The sequence below is a fragment of the Tachyglossus aculeatus genome, chromosome 19, assembly GCF_015852505.1.
Source record: "Tachyglossus aculeatus isolate mTacAcu1 chromosome 19, mTacAcu1.pri, whole genome shotgun sequence".
NCBI lineage: Eukaryota > Metazoa > Chordata > Mammalia > Monotremata > Tachyglossidae > Tachyglossus > Tachyglossus aculeatus.
This window is the reverse complement of record NC_052084.1, coordinates 38,356,877-38,374,537: the sequence shown is the minus strand read 5'-3', so window position 1 is coordinate 38,374,537 and position 17,661 is coordinate 38,356,877. Positions and strand designations below refer to the sequence as shown.

The window sequence follows — 17,661 nt, the reverse complement described above, 5'->3', positions numbered from 1 at the left end:
CGGCCTTTTTTTGGTGGAGGGGGGGGGCGGCTGGTGGAGGTCCAGAACTGCCCCTCCAGGCTCGTCCCGAGCCGGGACCCCGTCCCCAGCTGAGCGCAAAAAGCGGGTCTTTGGGATGCAGGGCAGGGGGTCCGGGAGCTGCCGCCCCCTTCCCCGAAGGGGCTGGGATTCCGGACCTCGGGGTCCCTTTCCAGACTCCCCCAGAGACCCTCTCCTTCATTCATTCATTCAACCTCATTTATTGATCGCTTAATGGGTGCAGAGCACTGTACTAAGCGCTTAACGACCCTGTCCCTGCCGGAGGGGCAGATGCCGCCCGGGCGCTGGTCCACCGGGCACTGCTTCGCCGGGCACCGCTTCTCCCGACGGGATTCCCGGCAGGATTCCCCGCAGGGCGCGAGGGATGGGCTGTGCGTCTTTCCCTGCTTGGCTTCTGCGCCCCCGGGCACCAAAACTTCCCTCCCGCTGCCATTAGCACGGTCCCCATCCTGGAAAAGCAGCAGTTCCTTGTCTGTCTGCTCCTCTGCCTGCCGGACTCACGGACGGACAGACAGGCAGGCAGGCAGGAGAGGGGTTCTTTCTTTCCCCTTGCACTTTGCCGTCAGAGACTGGGCCAGAGACAGCTTGTCTCCGTGGGCCGGAGAGGGGGCTTCATGGTTTTCACCCTGCGCTAGTTAAACACATAATTCTCCACTTAGCCATCTTCTCTGTCTCTGTCTCTGTCTCTGTCTCTCTCTCTCTCTTCTTCCTCCCATCTGTAATTATGTTAGTGTCTGCCTCCTCTCCTAGACTCTAAGGTCCTTGAGAGCAGGGATGATGTCTAACTGTATCGTACTCTCAGTCAGTCAAATTTATTGAGTGCTTACAGTGTGCAGAGCACTGTACTAAGCTCTTGGGAGAATATAATGTAACAATGAGCAGACACATTCACTGTCCACAACTAGCATACTCTCCTAAGCGCTCAATACAGCCACCACGGTTACTACCAACAATGCATTCTCCCAGATGCTTAATGCAGTGCACTGTCCACAGCCAATAATCTCACCAGACTAAACTCCATGAAGGCAGAGATCATATTCAGTATGTGCTCTACCAAGTGCCTAATGTCTGCCTGTCTCCCCCTCTAGACTGTAAGATCACTGTGGGCAGGGAATGTGTCTACCAACTCTGTTGCATTGTACTCGCCCAAGCACTTAGTACAGTATTCTGCACACAGTAAGTGCTCAATAAATACTATTTATTGATTGATTGAATACATTGCTCTGCACAATCAAGGCGGTAAGTAAACGTGATTGGTTGATTGACTGATGATTCAAAGACGTTCCAGGTTGCCCTAGGTGGCTGAAGCAGAGGGAAAAGCCTCCTGTTTGAAGTCAGTGAATGGCTGGGTCGATTCATGAACTTTTGTCCTCCACAGTTGGCACAGAATGTCTTGGTGGAGCCTGGGCTTGGGGGCAGTGAGCGGGGAGAGAATGCAAGGTGGCTGCAGATGACAGCTATCCTGAAGGCAGTAAGAGATAATAAAATAATAATAATAATAATAATGGTAACTGAGCACTGAGGTAGATATGGGATAATCAGATGAGCCCACAGTCCTTGTCCAACAGAGGACTCTATCTGGGGGGAGGGAGAACAGGTATTTAATCCCCATTTTACAGATGAGGAAAATGAGGTCCAGAGAAATTAATGAACTTTCTCCAATTCACCTAGGATTAGAACCCAAGTCCTCTGACTTCAAGGCCTGTTCTCTTTCCACTTGGTCATGCTTCTTCTTCAACTTTGAGGTCTTGGAATTGGATTTTTCCCCAGGGTACACTCCCCAAGCTCACGTAGCCCTCTGCATGCAGGGAACAGATGTCTTATTTTTGCTGTGCCCTTCTAAGCATTCACACCCAGGAGGTACTCAATACACACTAGTGATCAATTGACTTATTTCATCTTGCAAAATCGTTCACCTCCTGTCCAGTTGCCACCTCCACCTCCACAGGTGGCTTGGATTCTTTGGTTCCAGTTAGAATGTGCTTTTAACCAGAGAGGGGTATCATCTTAATTCTCCGTGTCATCTTGGGGGAAGAGGAAAAAAGAGGGGGGGGCGGGGAAAGAGGAGGAAGAGCAAACATTCTCCTGTTGAAAAATTTACTTCCATTTTTGTCTGGATCAATTGTTGATATTTACAGATTGCCTTCTAACTTTTGAACGCTGTACGAAAAGCCCAAGTCGAAATCTAAAGCATTTGAGCTACAGAGAAGTTTCTCACTCCATCACAGCCTTTCACTCACAAATCCCTGCTGATGTGGGTGTTGCCCTATTCTCTGCACAATGTGATACTGTAGCCATGGAATAATCAAGGGAAAAAGGATAAGCCAGGTTGATTGACTGGGGAAAATGATTCCTGGATACTCTAAATAGACGGTAAAGTGCTTGAGTTATATGAGTTAAAGTTTCTAAATAAATAAAGTGATGAGAGGGTAATTATCGTTTATTGCCTTATGATTTGAACTCCATTAGGCAGAAGGGAGGGATGATGGATTCATGTGAAATGGAAACAATGAGTAGGGACTACTTTATCTCAACTTCCAGTTTGTGTCTCTCATAAACTGTAACTCACTGAAGATATTTCTATGCTAGAGTATCTGACCCAAGACTGTGCAGTAGACATAAGGCCAGGACTCTTTCCTAAGAGAAGCCAACACTGCAATTTTAAGTAGAGGCAAGCCATAGATTATCTTTCTCTCTCTCTCTCTCTCTCTCTCTCTTACACACACACACACACACACACACACACACACACACACACACACACACGCCCGCTGGTCTGCCACCCTCCCCCTCTATGTCTTGGACAGCTCTGAACTGTTGGTAAGTCACCAATGGCAGTCCTTTAGTCATGCCTATCGCTATCGGCAAAACAGGCAATGGCTGCTAATAGGTGCCCAATGGATAGTCAATGGACAGCCCTTTAGCTTTAGCAATGTCTGGGTCTGTTGGCAAGGCAGTCAATGGAAAAGGCAGTTTATTATGAACAGCTCAAGTACCAATTTTTCAACATGCAAAAAAAGTGACAATCTTTACCAAGAAGAAATTGAGAATTTCAAAAAGTCCATTCGTATATTTGAAAATGTTCACGTAAGCCTGATCTTTATAACTTCAGTCCTTTAAAACACCTCTTTTTTAAAATTTGTAAGTGTTTTTAAAGTAAACCAGCCTGTGTAAAAGCCAAATGCAATACTTTGTTTATTGAAAGAGCTAAAGAATCTAAAGGATGATGTTCGACTATAAAGCATATCCCTGGGAAATTGTACCTCACAATGAAATGAACCTGGCCCTGATCCTGAGACCCTATCCCAAGTAAAACATAGTAGCAAGGTATCCCTCATTAAAAACCATGACAGCAATGATGGCAAACTGCAATAAATATGATACTCATGCCAGTGAAGTGGTTCAGCACAGTTTTTATGGATCTTGGATACATTATCTTGTGTCTATCCCAGCATTTAGTACAGTGCTTGGCCTATTGTAAATACTTTATAAATGCCACAGTCATTATGAGTATTGATTACCATTCTGTGCCTCAGTTTCTTCTTAGACTGTGAGAACATGGGAGAGGGAGTGTGTCCAATTTGATTATCTGTATCAACCCCAGTTTGAGCATCCAGTAAATCTCAGTAAATACCATAATTAATTAATGGAGTTATTCAAAAGTGGTTTTTTTAATTGGGTGAAATAGATCCCAGATATTTTTGGCTGCCAGTAGATTTTGGATAACCCCACTGGGATGCTGAGCAAGTCTGCCTTAGATTACTTTTTCAGTAAATCATTTTGTTGTTAATCAATAGTTTTTATTGAGCATGTACTACTGTGTTCAAAGTACTGTGCTAAGTGCTTGAAAGAATGCAATAGAGTTAGTAGACCTGATTGTGGCCCTCAAGTTCATTAAGTAGTGCAGGAGGCAGACAATAAAAATGAATTCCCGATTCAAAGAAGGAAGGGGGAGAATGTATGTACATGAATTACTGCTTGTGTAATAATTTAAGATGTGTACAGAAGCCCTCCTGGAGGCTGGGAGCACACAAGTACATAGTTGGCTTACAAATGCTCAAGTCAGAGGGATATTAGGGGAAGATTAGAAATTAGTCTCACTGACTGATTCAGGTCCAAAGTCACACAGCAGGCCAGGGGCAGAACAGGGACTAGAACTCAGGTCTCTTGATTTCCAGTCCCATGGTCTTTCCACTAAACCAGTGGTGGAAAGGAGTGAGGCAGGCTGACAGACAGTCCCTCCCTCATTGTTTACAATGGCGGAGAGTGTTGCTTTAATGAGTTTTTCCCACCCTGGCCTATCTCCATTTCCCACTTTACCTTCCTACCACTCACCAGGGCTGGGTTGGCTATCTGCTGCAGAAACAAGCCTGGGGGTTCCAAGATGGTGCCCTTTCTAGTCCAGGCCTGTATAACAAAATGATAATTGGGGTACTTGTTAAGTGCTTACTATGTGCCAAGCACTGTATTAAGCCCTGGGGTGGATACAAGATAACCGGGTTGGAAACAGTCTCTGTCCCACATGGAGCTCACAGTCTAAGTAGGAGGGAATTCCCATTTGATGGATGAGGAAACTGAGGCACAGAAAAGTTAAATGGGTTACTAAGCTCACCCAACAGGCAAATGGCAGGGCCGGGATTAGAACCCAAGTCTTCTGAACCCAAGCTCTTTCCACTAGGCCATGCTGCTTTCTTAACCCTTTATTGGCTTGAGTCTGATCAATAAGTACTAAGTGGAGTTCTCTGCTCAGCAGGACTTGCCTCTAATCCTCTAATTAAGGGAAGCAGCGTGGCTCAGTGGAAAGAGGACGGGCTCTGGAGTCAGAGGTCATGGGTTCAAATCCTGGATCCGCCAATTGTCAGCTGTGTGACTTTGGGCAAGTTACTTCACTTCTCTGGGCCTCAGTTACCTCATCTGTAAAATGGGGATTAAGACTGTGAGCCCCACGTGGGACAACCTGATCACCTTGTAACCTCCCCAGAACTTAGAACAGTGCTTTGCACATAGTAAATGCTTAATAAATGCCATTATTATTATTATAATCCTGGTTCCAATAATTCCTGTTGCACACTCCCTCGCTGGGCAGAGCCTGCACCTCTGTCTGGTCTCAGGGAAATATTATTCAGGGATCGCTCAGCTGTAGACACCTTCCCAGGGGTCAGTGACCCGGTTGCATAGGTCTCAATGGCTGGAGACCTATTAATCAGTCAATGGTATTTACTGAACACTTACTGTGAGCAGAGCACTGCACTAAGAGCACAGGAAAGGATAATACAATAGAGTTGGTAGACACGATCCTTGCCCACAAGGAAACTTACAGTCCAGAGGGGAACCTTGAGGTAAGTCGACTGTGCTGGAGGGAGAATTGACTAGAAGCATCTTGGAGATTTGAGCGGCTTAGGGTGTTTGTCACGAGACAGGCCTGCAGGGCCTGGGGAATCCCACCCCAAAGCAGCTGCTTAAAAGCTCAATGTCAGCATCCTCCCGCCTGCCTGGCCAGCCCTGGCCCTGGCCTGGGCCCACCTGCTCTGCTCAGTCATTCCCGCCTTCAGAAAGCGAGGCTGCTTTGGCGACTCCATGAGTGATGTAGTGAGGGAGTTGCGGGGGGAGGTCTCTGCAAGCTACTGTCATCCAATCTGGGGCAGACAGAGAGAAGGGCAAAGCGCTGTGGGAGGGAGCAGAGGAGGAAAGGCTTCTCAGCAGCACGTCCTGGGATTCCAGCAAGTTGGAGAGCTGGGAGATCAGGGAAAGCCCAGGACTTGTATGGAATAATTATCTCTATCTACCCTCTTGCCTAATAATGATCAATAATGATGGTATTTTTAAGCACTTATTATGTGCCAGGCACTGTATTAAGTGCTGAGTTGGATACAAGCAAATCGAGCTGGACACAGTCCCTGTCGCATGTGGGACTCACAGTCTCAATCCCCATTTTACAGATGAGACACTTTGGCACGTCAGAAGTGCTTAGTAATTACCATTAGTAACTGTATTTGCAAGGGGATGTTTCCAATTGTCTTCTCCCTCGTAGAGGAGCCTGAACTCTCCCCTGCATTTCAGTATTAGAAGCAGCCCCATGTGCCTTTCTTGAGGAAAACAAAAAAATTTCTAAGGAAATTGAACAAAGAAAATATCCAAGCATTTAGGACACTTAAGGAAAGTAACAAATATTTAAAAATTGATTTTTAACCTGATGACTCTCTGAACACAAGAATCTGGACTGCGGACACTCAGAGGGAAGACAGAGAAGGTTTGCCCTTTTGCTGTTGAGGAAGTCACAAACCACGGGCCCTGGGAGTGGAATCAAAAAATGCAGCTCAGTGGGGTTGGCCAGCAGGCTCCCTTGCCAGAATTATCTAATCAGGTGTCTGCTCTAGGGGCAGGGCCAGCCCCTGAGGAGCCCCCCAGGGGAGCTGCAGGCCAAGCAGCTTTGTGGAATCACACAGTTTGAAGGAAGAAGCATGGTGAAGTGGAAAAAGCACCAGCCTGGGAGTCAAGAGACCTGGGTTCTAGTTCTGGCTTTACCACTTACCTGCAATGAAACCTGGGGAAAGTTCCTTAACTTCTCTGTGCTTCAGCAGGGAATTTGTCTATTTATTGTTATATTGTACTCTCCCAAGAGCTCAGTACAGTGCTCCGAACTAGTAAGCACTCAATAAATACGATTGAATGAATGAGTGAATAAAATGGAGATTGCATACCTGTTCTCCCTTGCCCATAGAGTGTAATCCCTATGTGGAACAGGAACTTGGCCTGACCTGATCATCTTATGCCTTCCCTAGCACTTAAGCACTTAAATGCTATTATTATTATTATTAGTCCAGGGCTACGTACAATGAGTAGCACATAGTAAGCAATTAACAAAATAACACACAGTTATTGTTCTTAAGCAGCAAGGCAGTCCTGGCATTCTGGAATGATGTTGATAAGCAAGCCCAGGGTGTTTGCCGTTTATTCGCATCACATTGTGGTTCTGTGGGCTGCTGCATTGTGGTTTGTGTCAGTTGTACCAGCGTTCTGTGATTGTTGTGCCAAGGCTCTGTGGCAGACACCCCCACACTCCTGTGGACCCATGGGAAGCAGAATTGCCCCAGTGGGTAGGGGTTATGCTAACTTCCTGAGGAGTTTGAGTATTTTGAATCTATTTTCAAGTTGAACAGCAGGGAACTGACATTTATATTTCGGGCTTTTTCCTGGCTCTCACTTCTAATTACACCGATTTGTCCACTTCCTCTACCATTAATCACATCTTGAATGACAGTATTTTGTGATAGAAAGGCAAGTTAGTGTCAGATAGCAGTTGGTGCTTTGTATCATGGTGGCACCACCAGGATCACAGCAGGATGGGTGGAATGGTAGAGTCCTCCCACCCAGAATTAGACTGAGCCCCCTTTTTCCTCTCCTCCCCCCACCCTCCCCACCCTACCTCCTTCCCCTCCCCAGAACACTTGTATACATATTTGTACAGATTTATTACTCTATTTATTTTACTTGTACATATTTACTAGTCTATTTTGTTAATGATGTGCATATAGCTTTAATTCTATTTGTTCTGATGATTTTGACACCTGTCTACATGTTTTGTTTTGTTGTCTGTCTCCCCATTCTAGACTGTGAGCCCGTTGTTGGGTAGGGGACCGTCTCTGTTGCCGACTTGTACTTCCCAAGCACTTAGTACAGTGTTCTGCACACAGTAAGCGCTCAATAAATATGATTGAATGAATGAATGAATGAATACTGGCTGACCTAGGTCCGGTCACAAAGGATTCAGAACCGAGACCTAGACTGCCAGTCCAGCCAGTCTCACCTGCCGGTCTCACCTCCGCAACATTGCCAAGATCCGCCCTTTCCTCTCCATCCAAACTGCTACCCTGCTGATTCAATCTCTCATCCTATCCCGACTGGATTTCTGCATCAGCCTCCTCTCTGATTTCCCATCCTCCTGTCTCTCCCCACTTCAATCCATACTTCACGTTGCTGCCTGGATCATCTTTGTGCAGAAACGATCTGGGCATGTTACTCCCCTCCTCAAAAATCTCCAGTGGCTACCAATCAACCTACACATCAGGCAAAAACTCCTCATTCCCGGCTTCAAGGCTCTCCATCACCTCGCCCCCTCCTACCTCACCTCCCTTCTTTCCTTCTACAGCCCAGCCCACACCCTCCGCTCCTCTGCTGCTAACCTTCTCAATGTGCCTCGTTCTTGCCTGTCCCGCCATTGACCCCCGGCCCATGTCCTCCCCCTGATCTGGAATGCCCTCCTTCCGCACATCTGCCAAGCTAGCTCTCTTCCTCCCTTCAAAGCCCTACTGAGAGTTCACCTCCTCCAGGAGGCCTTCCCACACTGAGCCCCCTCCTTCCTCTCCCCCTCCTCCCCCTCCCCATCCCCCCCGCCTTACCTCCTTCCCCTCCCCACAGCACCTGTATATATGTATATATGTTTGTACATATTTATTATTCTATTTTATTTGTACATATTTATTCTATTTATTTTATTTTGTTAATATGTTTTGTTTTGTTGTCTGTCTCCCCCCTTCTAGACTGTGAGCCCGCTGTTGGGTAGGGACTGTCTCTATATGTTGCCAACTTGTACTTCCCAAGTGCTCAGTACAGTGCTCTGCACACAGTAAGCGTTCAATAAATACGATTGATTGAATGAATGAATGAATGACTGAGGATCTGCAGGAAGGAATTGGTTATGAGGTGGTGGTTTGGGCCGTGCTACTTGCCCTCTCTGGTCCCTGTTCCTGCTAGACCGTAAGCTCCTTGAAGGCAGGGACCTTACTCTTACTTACTCTTACCTTGTCTGCTTACTCCATCATATGCTCCCAAGTGCTTAGTAGAGTGCACTGCACAAAGCAAACTGTAAGCTCCTTGAAAGCAGGAACCATGTCTCCTTACTGTATCCCACTCTCCCAAGTGTGTAATACAATGCTCTGCACACAGTAGACTAAGCTCAATTGTGGGCAGGGATCATGACAACTAATTCTGTTGAATTCTCCGAAGTGCCTACAGTGCTCTGCACACGATAGATGCTCAATCTATACTAATGATTGATTATTGATTGATTAATAATAATAATAATGATACTTTTAAGTGCTTACTATGTACCAAGTATTGCACTAAGCACTGGAGTAAATACAAGATAGTCAGGTTGGACATAGTCCCTGTCCCATAAGGGTCTCACAGTCTAAATAGGACTGATTTATATACATGCTTTGACTGCATTCCTTCGTAACCTAATGACTACAATATATTTTATTGATATTAGTGCATTTGTGGGTATGCACATGTGTGTATAAGCATGTCTGTATGTACCTTGTTTTTCCTTTTCCGGTAAACAGGCATCCTGTTTTCTCCTTGGCCAGATCAGGAAGCCCCACAGACCTTCTCTGATCCCAGCAGCTGGCCAGACTTCCATGAGGCAGCCTGGTGCTCTGAAGACCTGCTGGCCCATTCAGCAGTGATTGCCACCGGGCTGTGCCCATGCCCAAGATGTGAGCAGTGCCAGGAGTGCTGAACCCGGGCACTGAGGATGGAAAAGCCCCGGCAGCCCCCCTGGTTGCCTGGGTAATGAGCATCCTGCTCAGTCTGGGAACTGTGGCCACCATGGCAGAGAACACCAGCTTCTGGGCTCATCTGGTGGATGCCCACCCCGTCTGCTTGGCCTGGAGACAGGAGGCCGAAGGGGCCATCTACCACCTGGCCAGCATTTTCTTTGTGGTCGCCTGCATGGGCGGCAGTGGATTCTTCGGGCTTCTGTATGTTTTCGTTTTACTAGGCCTGAGCTTCCTCTGTTCGTCGGTCTGGGCCTGGCTGGACGTGTGTGCAGCTGACATTTTCTCCTGGAACTTTGTCCTGTTTGCGATATGCTTCATCCAGTTCGCCCACGTGGCCTACCAGGTTCGCAGCGTGACTTTTGACCGGGAATTCCAGGAGCTCTATCACTCCCTTTTCCAGCCACTGGGGACCCCTCTTCCCATCTTCCGGAAGATTGCCTCGTGCTGCCAGGCAGTGAGCTTGGAGAAGGAGCACTGTTACGCGATGCAAGGCAAGACGGCCATCGATAAACTCTCCCTGCTGATCTCAGGAAGGTTCGTCCCCAGTTCATCCCCAGGGAAAATAGCTTCCCCGGAAGTTGGCTCAGGGCATTTTATAAACTACGGCTGTACTCTGAGCCTCCTCAATAAGTCAATCAATTGATGGTATTTATTGAGTGCTTACTGTGTGCTGAGAACCACACTAAGCTTGGAAGAGCACAATATAACTGAGTTGGTAGACACTTTCCCTGGCCACAAGGAGCTTACAGTCTAAAGGGGTACTCTAGACTAGTCCTTTTTATTCGTTCATTCATTCAATCATGTTTACTGAGCGCTTTCCCTGACCATTGTCTTGCCCCCTGTGCGAGATTGGAGTGATTGTGATATTTTGTGATGTAAGATGAAGCCTTAGGAGTAGAAAGTTGGCATATTGCAGGGATCATGTTGCTACCATTCCTCCTCCTCCTTCTGACTCTATTGTACTCTTCCAAGTGCTTAGGACGGTGCTCTACAGCGGTAGATACTCCATAGGTACCGTTGCTCGATTGATTGATACACTGAATATGGCAGAGTGGATGTTTCCCCTTCAAAAAGCAATCAAAATGTATGAGTGTGTGTCTGTGTGTCTGTGTATATGCACATGTGCACGCACATATGAGCACACTTCCCCATCATCAGGCTAAGCTTAGGATCAAACCAGTTTATTAGTTGAAAAAAGGAAACTCCGCCTTTGAAATCATATAGAATTTATGTTCAGAACCTTGAGGGAGAGAGGGTTAATGTTGTTTTTTGGGTTTTTTTTTTTAAAGTAATCCACTTTGTATTTGACACTCTTTCTTCTCCTGAGATTTCACACAGGCTTTGGTTGCAAGTACATGCCCCCAAAACAGAACAGCACTTTCCTACTTTGCTGCAACATCCAGTGCCAGAGCCTGAGTTGCTTCAAAGAAATATTCCTTTCCTTCACTTGTCAGATAATTAGCACCATATTGTAGGTAGACTGTAAACTCTTTTGTGGGCAGGCTATCTGTCTACCAACTCTTTTATAAGTAGTATTCTCCCAAGCTCTTAGTACAGTGCTCTGCACACAATAAATGTAATTAATTGAGTGATTGATTGACTGATAGCTGCTAGAAAGTTCCAATATTCCACAGATAGCAGCAACACTGTAGCAGGTAATCTAAACTGTCAGGGCCAGGCAGTAAAGGATGGAGGATGATAGCCTCCCCAAGCCAGAGAAGGGGCTTGGGGACCAAGGGAATGCCTGGATCGCATTTCTACCCCTCACTGGACCAAAGAGGATCCTCTGGGATACAGTTTGGGTTGAAAATGGCATACTTATCCCAAGCCTAAAGCCAAAGGAAAAGTGGCTGTCATTCCAAATCCTTAAGAGAAAATGCGATGCATGTGGGAGTTGACACATTGCAGTCTGTGGACATTTCCCTGAAAACGACATATTTCACTGAAGGACTTGGCTTTGACTCTTTCTCAATGAATACTAATAACCATGCACACTGTATTTTGGTAGGATCAGAGTAACGGTTGATGGCGAGTTTCTGCATCATATTTTCCCCCTTCAATTTCTGGATTCTCCTGAATGGGATTCACTTAGACCCACAGAAGAAGGCATTTTCCAGGTAAAGTGTGAACACCTGGTAGGCTTTGGGGAACCATTTAAGGGGCTTCTTCGAAATGAAATTGCTTCATCTGTTCAGAGAAAATGCTTTCAAGTCTGTATCTGTTGGGAAGAAAGGATTTTTCTCCTTCAGTGGAGATGGCAGTGGGTGAGATCTTAGGTCATCTTAATTTTATGGCATCTCTGATTTTCTCCACCTGGTTTTCAGGAAAGACCGAGATCTTTCAAGTCCCATCTTTTAACTTTATTTCCAGCAATAAATAATGTTCACAGAGTCACATATGAGGCATAATTTGTACTTCCCAAGCGCTTAGTACAGTGCTCTGCACATAGTAAGCGCTCAATAAATACGATTGATGATGATGATAAAGGTGTCATCGGTGGAGTGGGATGGGCAGTACATGACCACTGGGAATGGTGGAAATAAACAGAATCGGCAATAATAATAATAATAATGGTATTTGTTAAGCACTTACTATGTGCCAGGCACTTTTTTAAGCACTGGGGTAGATACAAAATAATCGGGTTGGACACAGTCCCTGTCCCACAAGGGGCTCACAGTTTTAATCCCTCATTTTACAGATGAGGGAACTGAGGCACAGAGAAGTTTAGTGACTTGCCAGAGGTCACAGAGCAGACAAGTGGGGGAGTGTGAATTAGAATCCAGGTCCTTCTGACTCACAGGCCTGTGCTCCATCCACTAGGCCATGCTCCTTCTCAATGGATTGATTGATTGATTGGTTCATTGATTGGGAACATCTCCCAGGGAGACCTTCATTGTCCAAGCCTGGGGCACTAATCCCGAGGAGACGATTGAGCCCTTTTGAGACTGACTCTTCTCCAACAGTAAAGACGCCATCCTAAAGGGCAAGGATCAGGGGAATGAAAGCAATGCGGCTGCCATGATGACTTGCAGGGCCGCTCAGTTGGGGGAGGGCAAGCTGTTCTCTGGGTTCGCAGAAGACACCGGGACCACACAGCTACCCCCACAACTCAGGGGCCCAGGCCCTAACTCTCAAGTCCAGGTATGTCCAAACCCTGGGTTTTCAGGCGTCCCCATCAGGTGTGTAAGTCTGGGAGAACCAGGACATTTCCCAGTCTTGTTCCTTAGCAGCCACCATTAGTTTGAGAACACTGTATTTTTCATTGCGTCATCCCCCCAATGGAACACTTGGCTTTCAGCACTCTCTCACCAACAGGGCTGTTGAATTTTACTGCCAATATTGCTGAAAGCACTCTCTCACTTCGTGTCATTTTGAAGTAACTCTGCAAAGCACACCCTGGCTTAAGCAGGTCCCTTTCTTTCCTACTAGCTTTTTTTAAATAGGGAGATTAAAGCCATTTCAATTTAGCATTGGATAATGACAACAGATCTATCCAGCATAATGGGAGAACTCTAATGTGTCACTGACAAAGGTGCCTTTTAGTTGACTAACGTAAAAGACAGCACTGTCTGAAGAGTAACCATTGTATTTACACATTGACCAAAAAGACATCTAATTCAAGATATTTCACAATCCACTCATTTGGTCATGTAACTAGACTTACTGTGTCTTTTTATCATCGTTATTCAATAAACTTGAGGTGATTTTGGTCAGTTGGATTTTTTTTTATTTTGGCTTTAAGAAATGCAGTTATGCAATTTGCATTATTTCCTCTCGGAAGCTACATTGCATTTAGAGCTCTGATTCTTGACACTGTTTTCTTGAACTGAATTCAGGGTGCTAGCGGGGGAAGGAGCAGTGTTTGTTCTATCATGTTATACACTTGAAAGCTGTTCATATGAAAAAATAGAAAACTGAATTATCCTTAAACCAGCAGAGACCATGAAGGGCCATGGCATTTCCTCTCTAGAGGGCAAAGAAAAAGTTTGACAGTTCTCCACCAAAAAGGAGCATACACATTTTCTATATAGCAGAAGGAATTAATTTATTTACCATCTCATGCCTTCCAGGTAACCCTCACGGCAGAAACCGACTGCCGCTACGTGGCTTGGAGGAGGAAGAAATTATATCTGCTATTTGCTCAGCACCGTTTCATCTCCCGCCTGTTTTCCGTTCTAATCGGCAGCGACATCGCCGACAAGCTGTATGCCTTGAATGACAGAGTGCATGTGGGCCGGGGACATCGCTATGATATCCGACTGCCTAACTTCTATCAAATGACAGTGCCAGAGACAGTCATAACACCACCAGTGGAATCACTTTCAAACAACTCTTCCAGGCAATAGGGAACTGAGACAGATTTTGACTTCTAAAAACAATGAAAAACCCTATCTTCATCATTCCCAAAGTTGAGCGAGAAGAATGCAGAAAATTGAATTTGTTGGTGCTTTTATAAAGTCCAACTGGAATATCATGTGCCACCTGCTAGAATTCAGAAAACTTGGGGATTAGCTATTCTTTCTGCAACAGGCTGCTCCGTTTACAATGCCTGCAGGCGTGAATCATTTTTATCGACTTCTCTTGTGGGTTTTATCATAGTATTTGGAAAATGACATATCCTTGTGTGCTGCCTTGCCTCTTGTATCAGGACCGCCACAGGAATTCTTTTCTGCTCTGGGTTTCCATCATGTGAATTTAAGATTGTTCTCCTAATGACTAGCCTAGCAGGTTTTCCTTAATGAAGACTGTGAACAAAGTCATCTCAAAGTGCATCCCAGACTCCTTTGTTGTGACCATAGTTCCCTTTTCCAAATCTTGCTTTCCAGCCCCATTCTCTTTTACCAAGGGGATAGCATATCCTTGCTTGGGGACAGCTATTGTTGATTTTAGTAGAGGCTGATTAGTCTTCCTTGTAGAATGAACTCAGCAGAGACTGTAAAAATTCCTCTAGCAAGATGGATGGTGATTTTATTTTCCTCTGCAACTTCACCAATTGTTCTCTTGTTCAGGCTATATAGACAGACAACTATGGAGATAAAGAACCAAAATGAAATTGCTGATGTCTAAGAGTGAAGTAATTGCTGTTGTTATAGGCAATATTGTAGGAATAGGGTAGCCTTGTATGTCTGTCGTAATGTAATGCTACATTTGCAAGACTCTGAGTGTGTAAACCCTTAAAGTGGCAAGTGTTCAATAAATGTGCTCAAATGTTATGGACCTGTCAGTCTTAAAGCAGTCCTTTCAGGGAGCTCCATCAGAACCAGTCCCAGGGATATGAGCCACTGCAAACGGTCAAACTTGTTCTGAAGCCATTAGAATCCAGATCTGTGATGGCATCAAACTCACTTGGAGGTTCAGAGGATATAGAATTGAAATCTTGATGTTTCTCTTTGTTCTTCTCTTGTATGCTAAGCAGCACAGGTCATGTAAACTGGGGAACCTTTTGGTCTCAACCCACCCTATGGTTGGGGAAGCCTGTAGCTGATAATGTGGTTCAGAGCTGGCCCAGATGGATCAGTCAATCAATCAACCAATCAGTACTGCATGCAGGGCACTGGACTGAGCACTTGGGAGAGCAAAATACATCCGAGTGTCTACTATCCCTGCCCTCAAGGAGCTTACAGTCTGACAGGGAAGACAGACATTAAAATGCATTCCAGGAAAAGGATGCTGACTGTTATCTGCTCTCCATGGAGAGCAGTGAGATACCGCGGCCACTTCTGATCTGTCTTTGCCCATTCATTCTTACCAGCTTGGTTGTCTTTGAAGTGTGTCATGTGAGGGAAACACTGTCAATGCTTCTTGTTGGAAGATTTTGGTGGAACCATCATGCTTCAGTACGGTGGATAGATTCCCCCAAACTTGAATGACAGTTTCCATCTGCAATGTTAAGAGGTGCTTTCCAAAGGCCATTCAAGTGTTACTGCTGTCTTTGCAGGATTCCAGAATTCTGGTCAGAATCCTGGTAGGCAGTGAGAATAGAGCTACCAAACACTTCAGGCTTACAGCGGTAAGGCAGTTGGTGTGGGCTTGGGCAGAAACCTCAAAGATGTAGAAGTCTTATTTGGCAGACTGCATAACCTTGAATCTCCAAGTTGGCAGGTGAGCTCTTCTAGAGTTCCTCTAGAGCTGAGTGTTAGAGTCGTGACAGGTGAATCCCAAGGTGAACAGTGCAAGCCAGTGAACCTTGGGAAAAATAATCCAAGTTAGAGTTGCTTACAGTGGGCTTGGGCCAGTCCATCATGCTGCAAGAAAGATAGTTCAGAGCCATAATCTGATTTTTCAAAAATCATCAGTCTTTTGTGTGGGTGCAGGTATGGAGGCCTTACCCTGTTCTGGAGTACAAATGGCATCATTCTCCCCTTTCTAGATCATAAGCTCCTTGTGGGCAAGGAACAGGTCTACCAACTCTGTTATATTGTACTCTCCCAAGGGCTTAGTACAGTGCTCTGCATACATTAGGTACTAAATAAATACCATTGATTGATTGATACATTGATTTGATGCACTGATTGCTTTGCCACTCTATAAAGCCAAGTTCTATTCCCTCCCAGGTTATTGTGTGCCGTTGTAGTCGCTATTACTACATGAGTGTTGAGGTAGATGCTATATCAACATTCTAGACTGTGAGCCCGCTGTTGGGTAGGGACCTTCTCTATATGTTGCCAATTTGTACTTCCCAAGCGCTTAGTACAGTGCTCTGAACACAGTAAGTGCTCAATAAATACGATTGAATGAATGAAATACATAAAATTGGCGGAGAAGGTACAGAGAAGGGCAACCAAGATGATCAGTGGGTTGGAAAAGTTTCCTTATGAAAATAACCTGAGAATAGTAGTTTTTTTTTTCAATCATATATATTGAGCGCTTATTGTGTGCAGAGCACTGTACTAAGCACTTGGGAAGTACAAGTTGGCAACATATAGAGACAGTCCCTACCCAACAGTGGGCTCACAGTCTAGAAGGGGGAGACAGAGAACAAAACCAAACATATTAACAAAATAAAATAAATGGAATAGATATGTACAAGTAAAATAAATAAATAGAGTAATAAATATGTACAAACATATATACATATATACAGGTGCTGTGGGGAAGGGAAGGCGGTAAGACGGGGGGATGGAGAGGGGGATGAGTTCTCTTCTGCTTAATACAATAACTTTGTTTCTCTTGAAATTTAACACTTGAGTTTCCTGTGCAGCTTAGATGGCTTGTTTTCTCTTGGCCTTGGCATATCTCACTAGGGAGAGTGTAGGCCTTATTGGGAGATAGTGAGTTCAGTGATTGGTCTCTCACATGCCTGCACTAACCCCACACATTTATCTCCTCTCCGATAAATGATATGCTTTGGGCCAGAGAAATGTTTAATGCTAGTCCATTAGCCCGTTTACCAGCATATTGGCCTCTCCCTGTCCCCTGTCATTTCCAGTCTGATTTCACTGGGGAGAAGAAATACACTGCTTTGTTCTTCTGAACTTGCCACAGACTCAAGTCAATTTTGCACAGTCTTGTTCTTTACTGGTATAAATGACATGCTTCAGTGAACTCACATTATTACAACAATAAATTTGATAGAACTAGCCATGGCTTCCCATAGATAAAAAAAAAAGTTTCAGTGAGGAAATGAAGCCCTGCAACCAGAATAAAACATTTGCTATTAATAGCCTCCCTGCTTATTACACCATTTTTTGTGCTGAATTTTACATTTGCATATATCAGCTAGGTATGTGAACATGGTTTTAAGCTTTATTATTATGCTAAACGTGAATATGGTTAATGTTGGCTGTGAACTGAAGTTCGAGAGAAACTTAGGATGCTGCATGATTACAAACTGTCTGAAATTCATTGCTAGAATATGGACTCAAGAAGGGATGCTGCTTGGCTCTTCTGTTTTTCCTGTCATTATAAACTCTCAGAGCCCGCATTTTAACTAGTGTGTTTAAATTTTTACAACAGTCAAGACAGAACTGTCTGTTTCTTTTACAGAATAACTTTCCAAATGAGCTTCTCTGTAGTTGATAGAGAAGAAGTGAGGGCTAAGGGGAAGTGCACAGGACTGGGA

The 17,661-nt window shown here is 45.0% G+C and overlaps 1 protein-coding gene across 1 annotated transcript in view; it reads left to right on the top strand.

Moving 5' to 3' along the window:
• The window catches only part of BVES (blood vessel epicardial substance), a 46,290-nt gene that overhangs the window by 52 nt on the left and 28,577 nt on the right, over nucleotides 1-17,661 (top strand). The window contains exons 2-6 of the mRNA XM_038760893.1: nucleotides 9,384-10,133; nucleotides 11,608-11,716; nucleotides 13,670-13,938; nucleotides 14,693-14,765; nucleotides 15,538-15,609. Of these exons, the coding sequence (XP_038616821.1) occupies nucleotides 9,613-10,133; nucleotides 11,608-11,716; nucleotides 13,670-13,938; nucleotides 14,693-14,765; nucleotides 15,538-15,609 (1,044 nt within the window). The 5' untranslated portion in view covers nucleotides 9,384-9,612. The remainder of the gene's footprint in view (nucleotides 1-9,383; nucleotides 10,134-11,607; nucleotides 11,717-13,669; nucleotides 13,939-14,692; nucleotides 14,766-15,537; nucleotides 15,610-17,661) is intronic.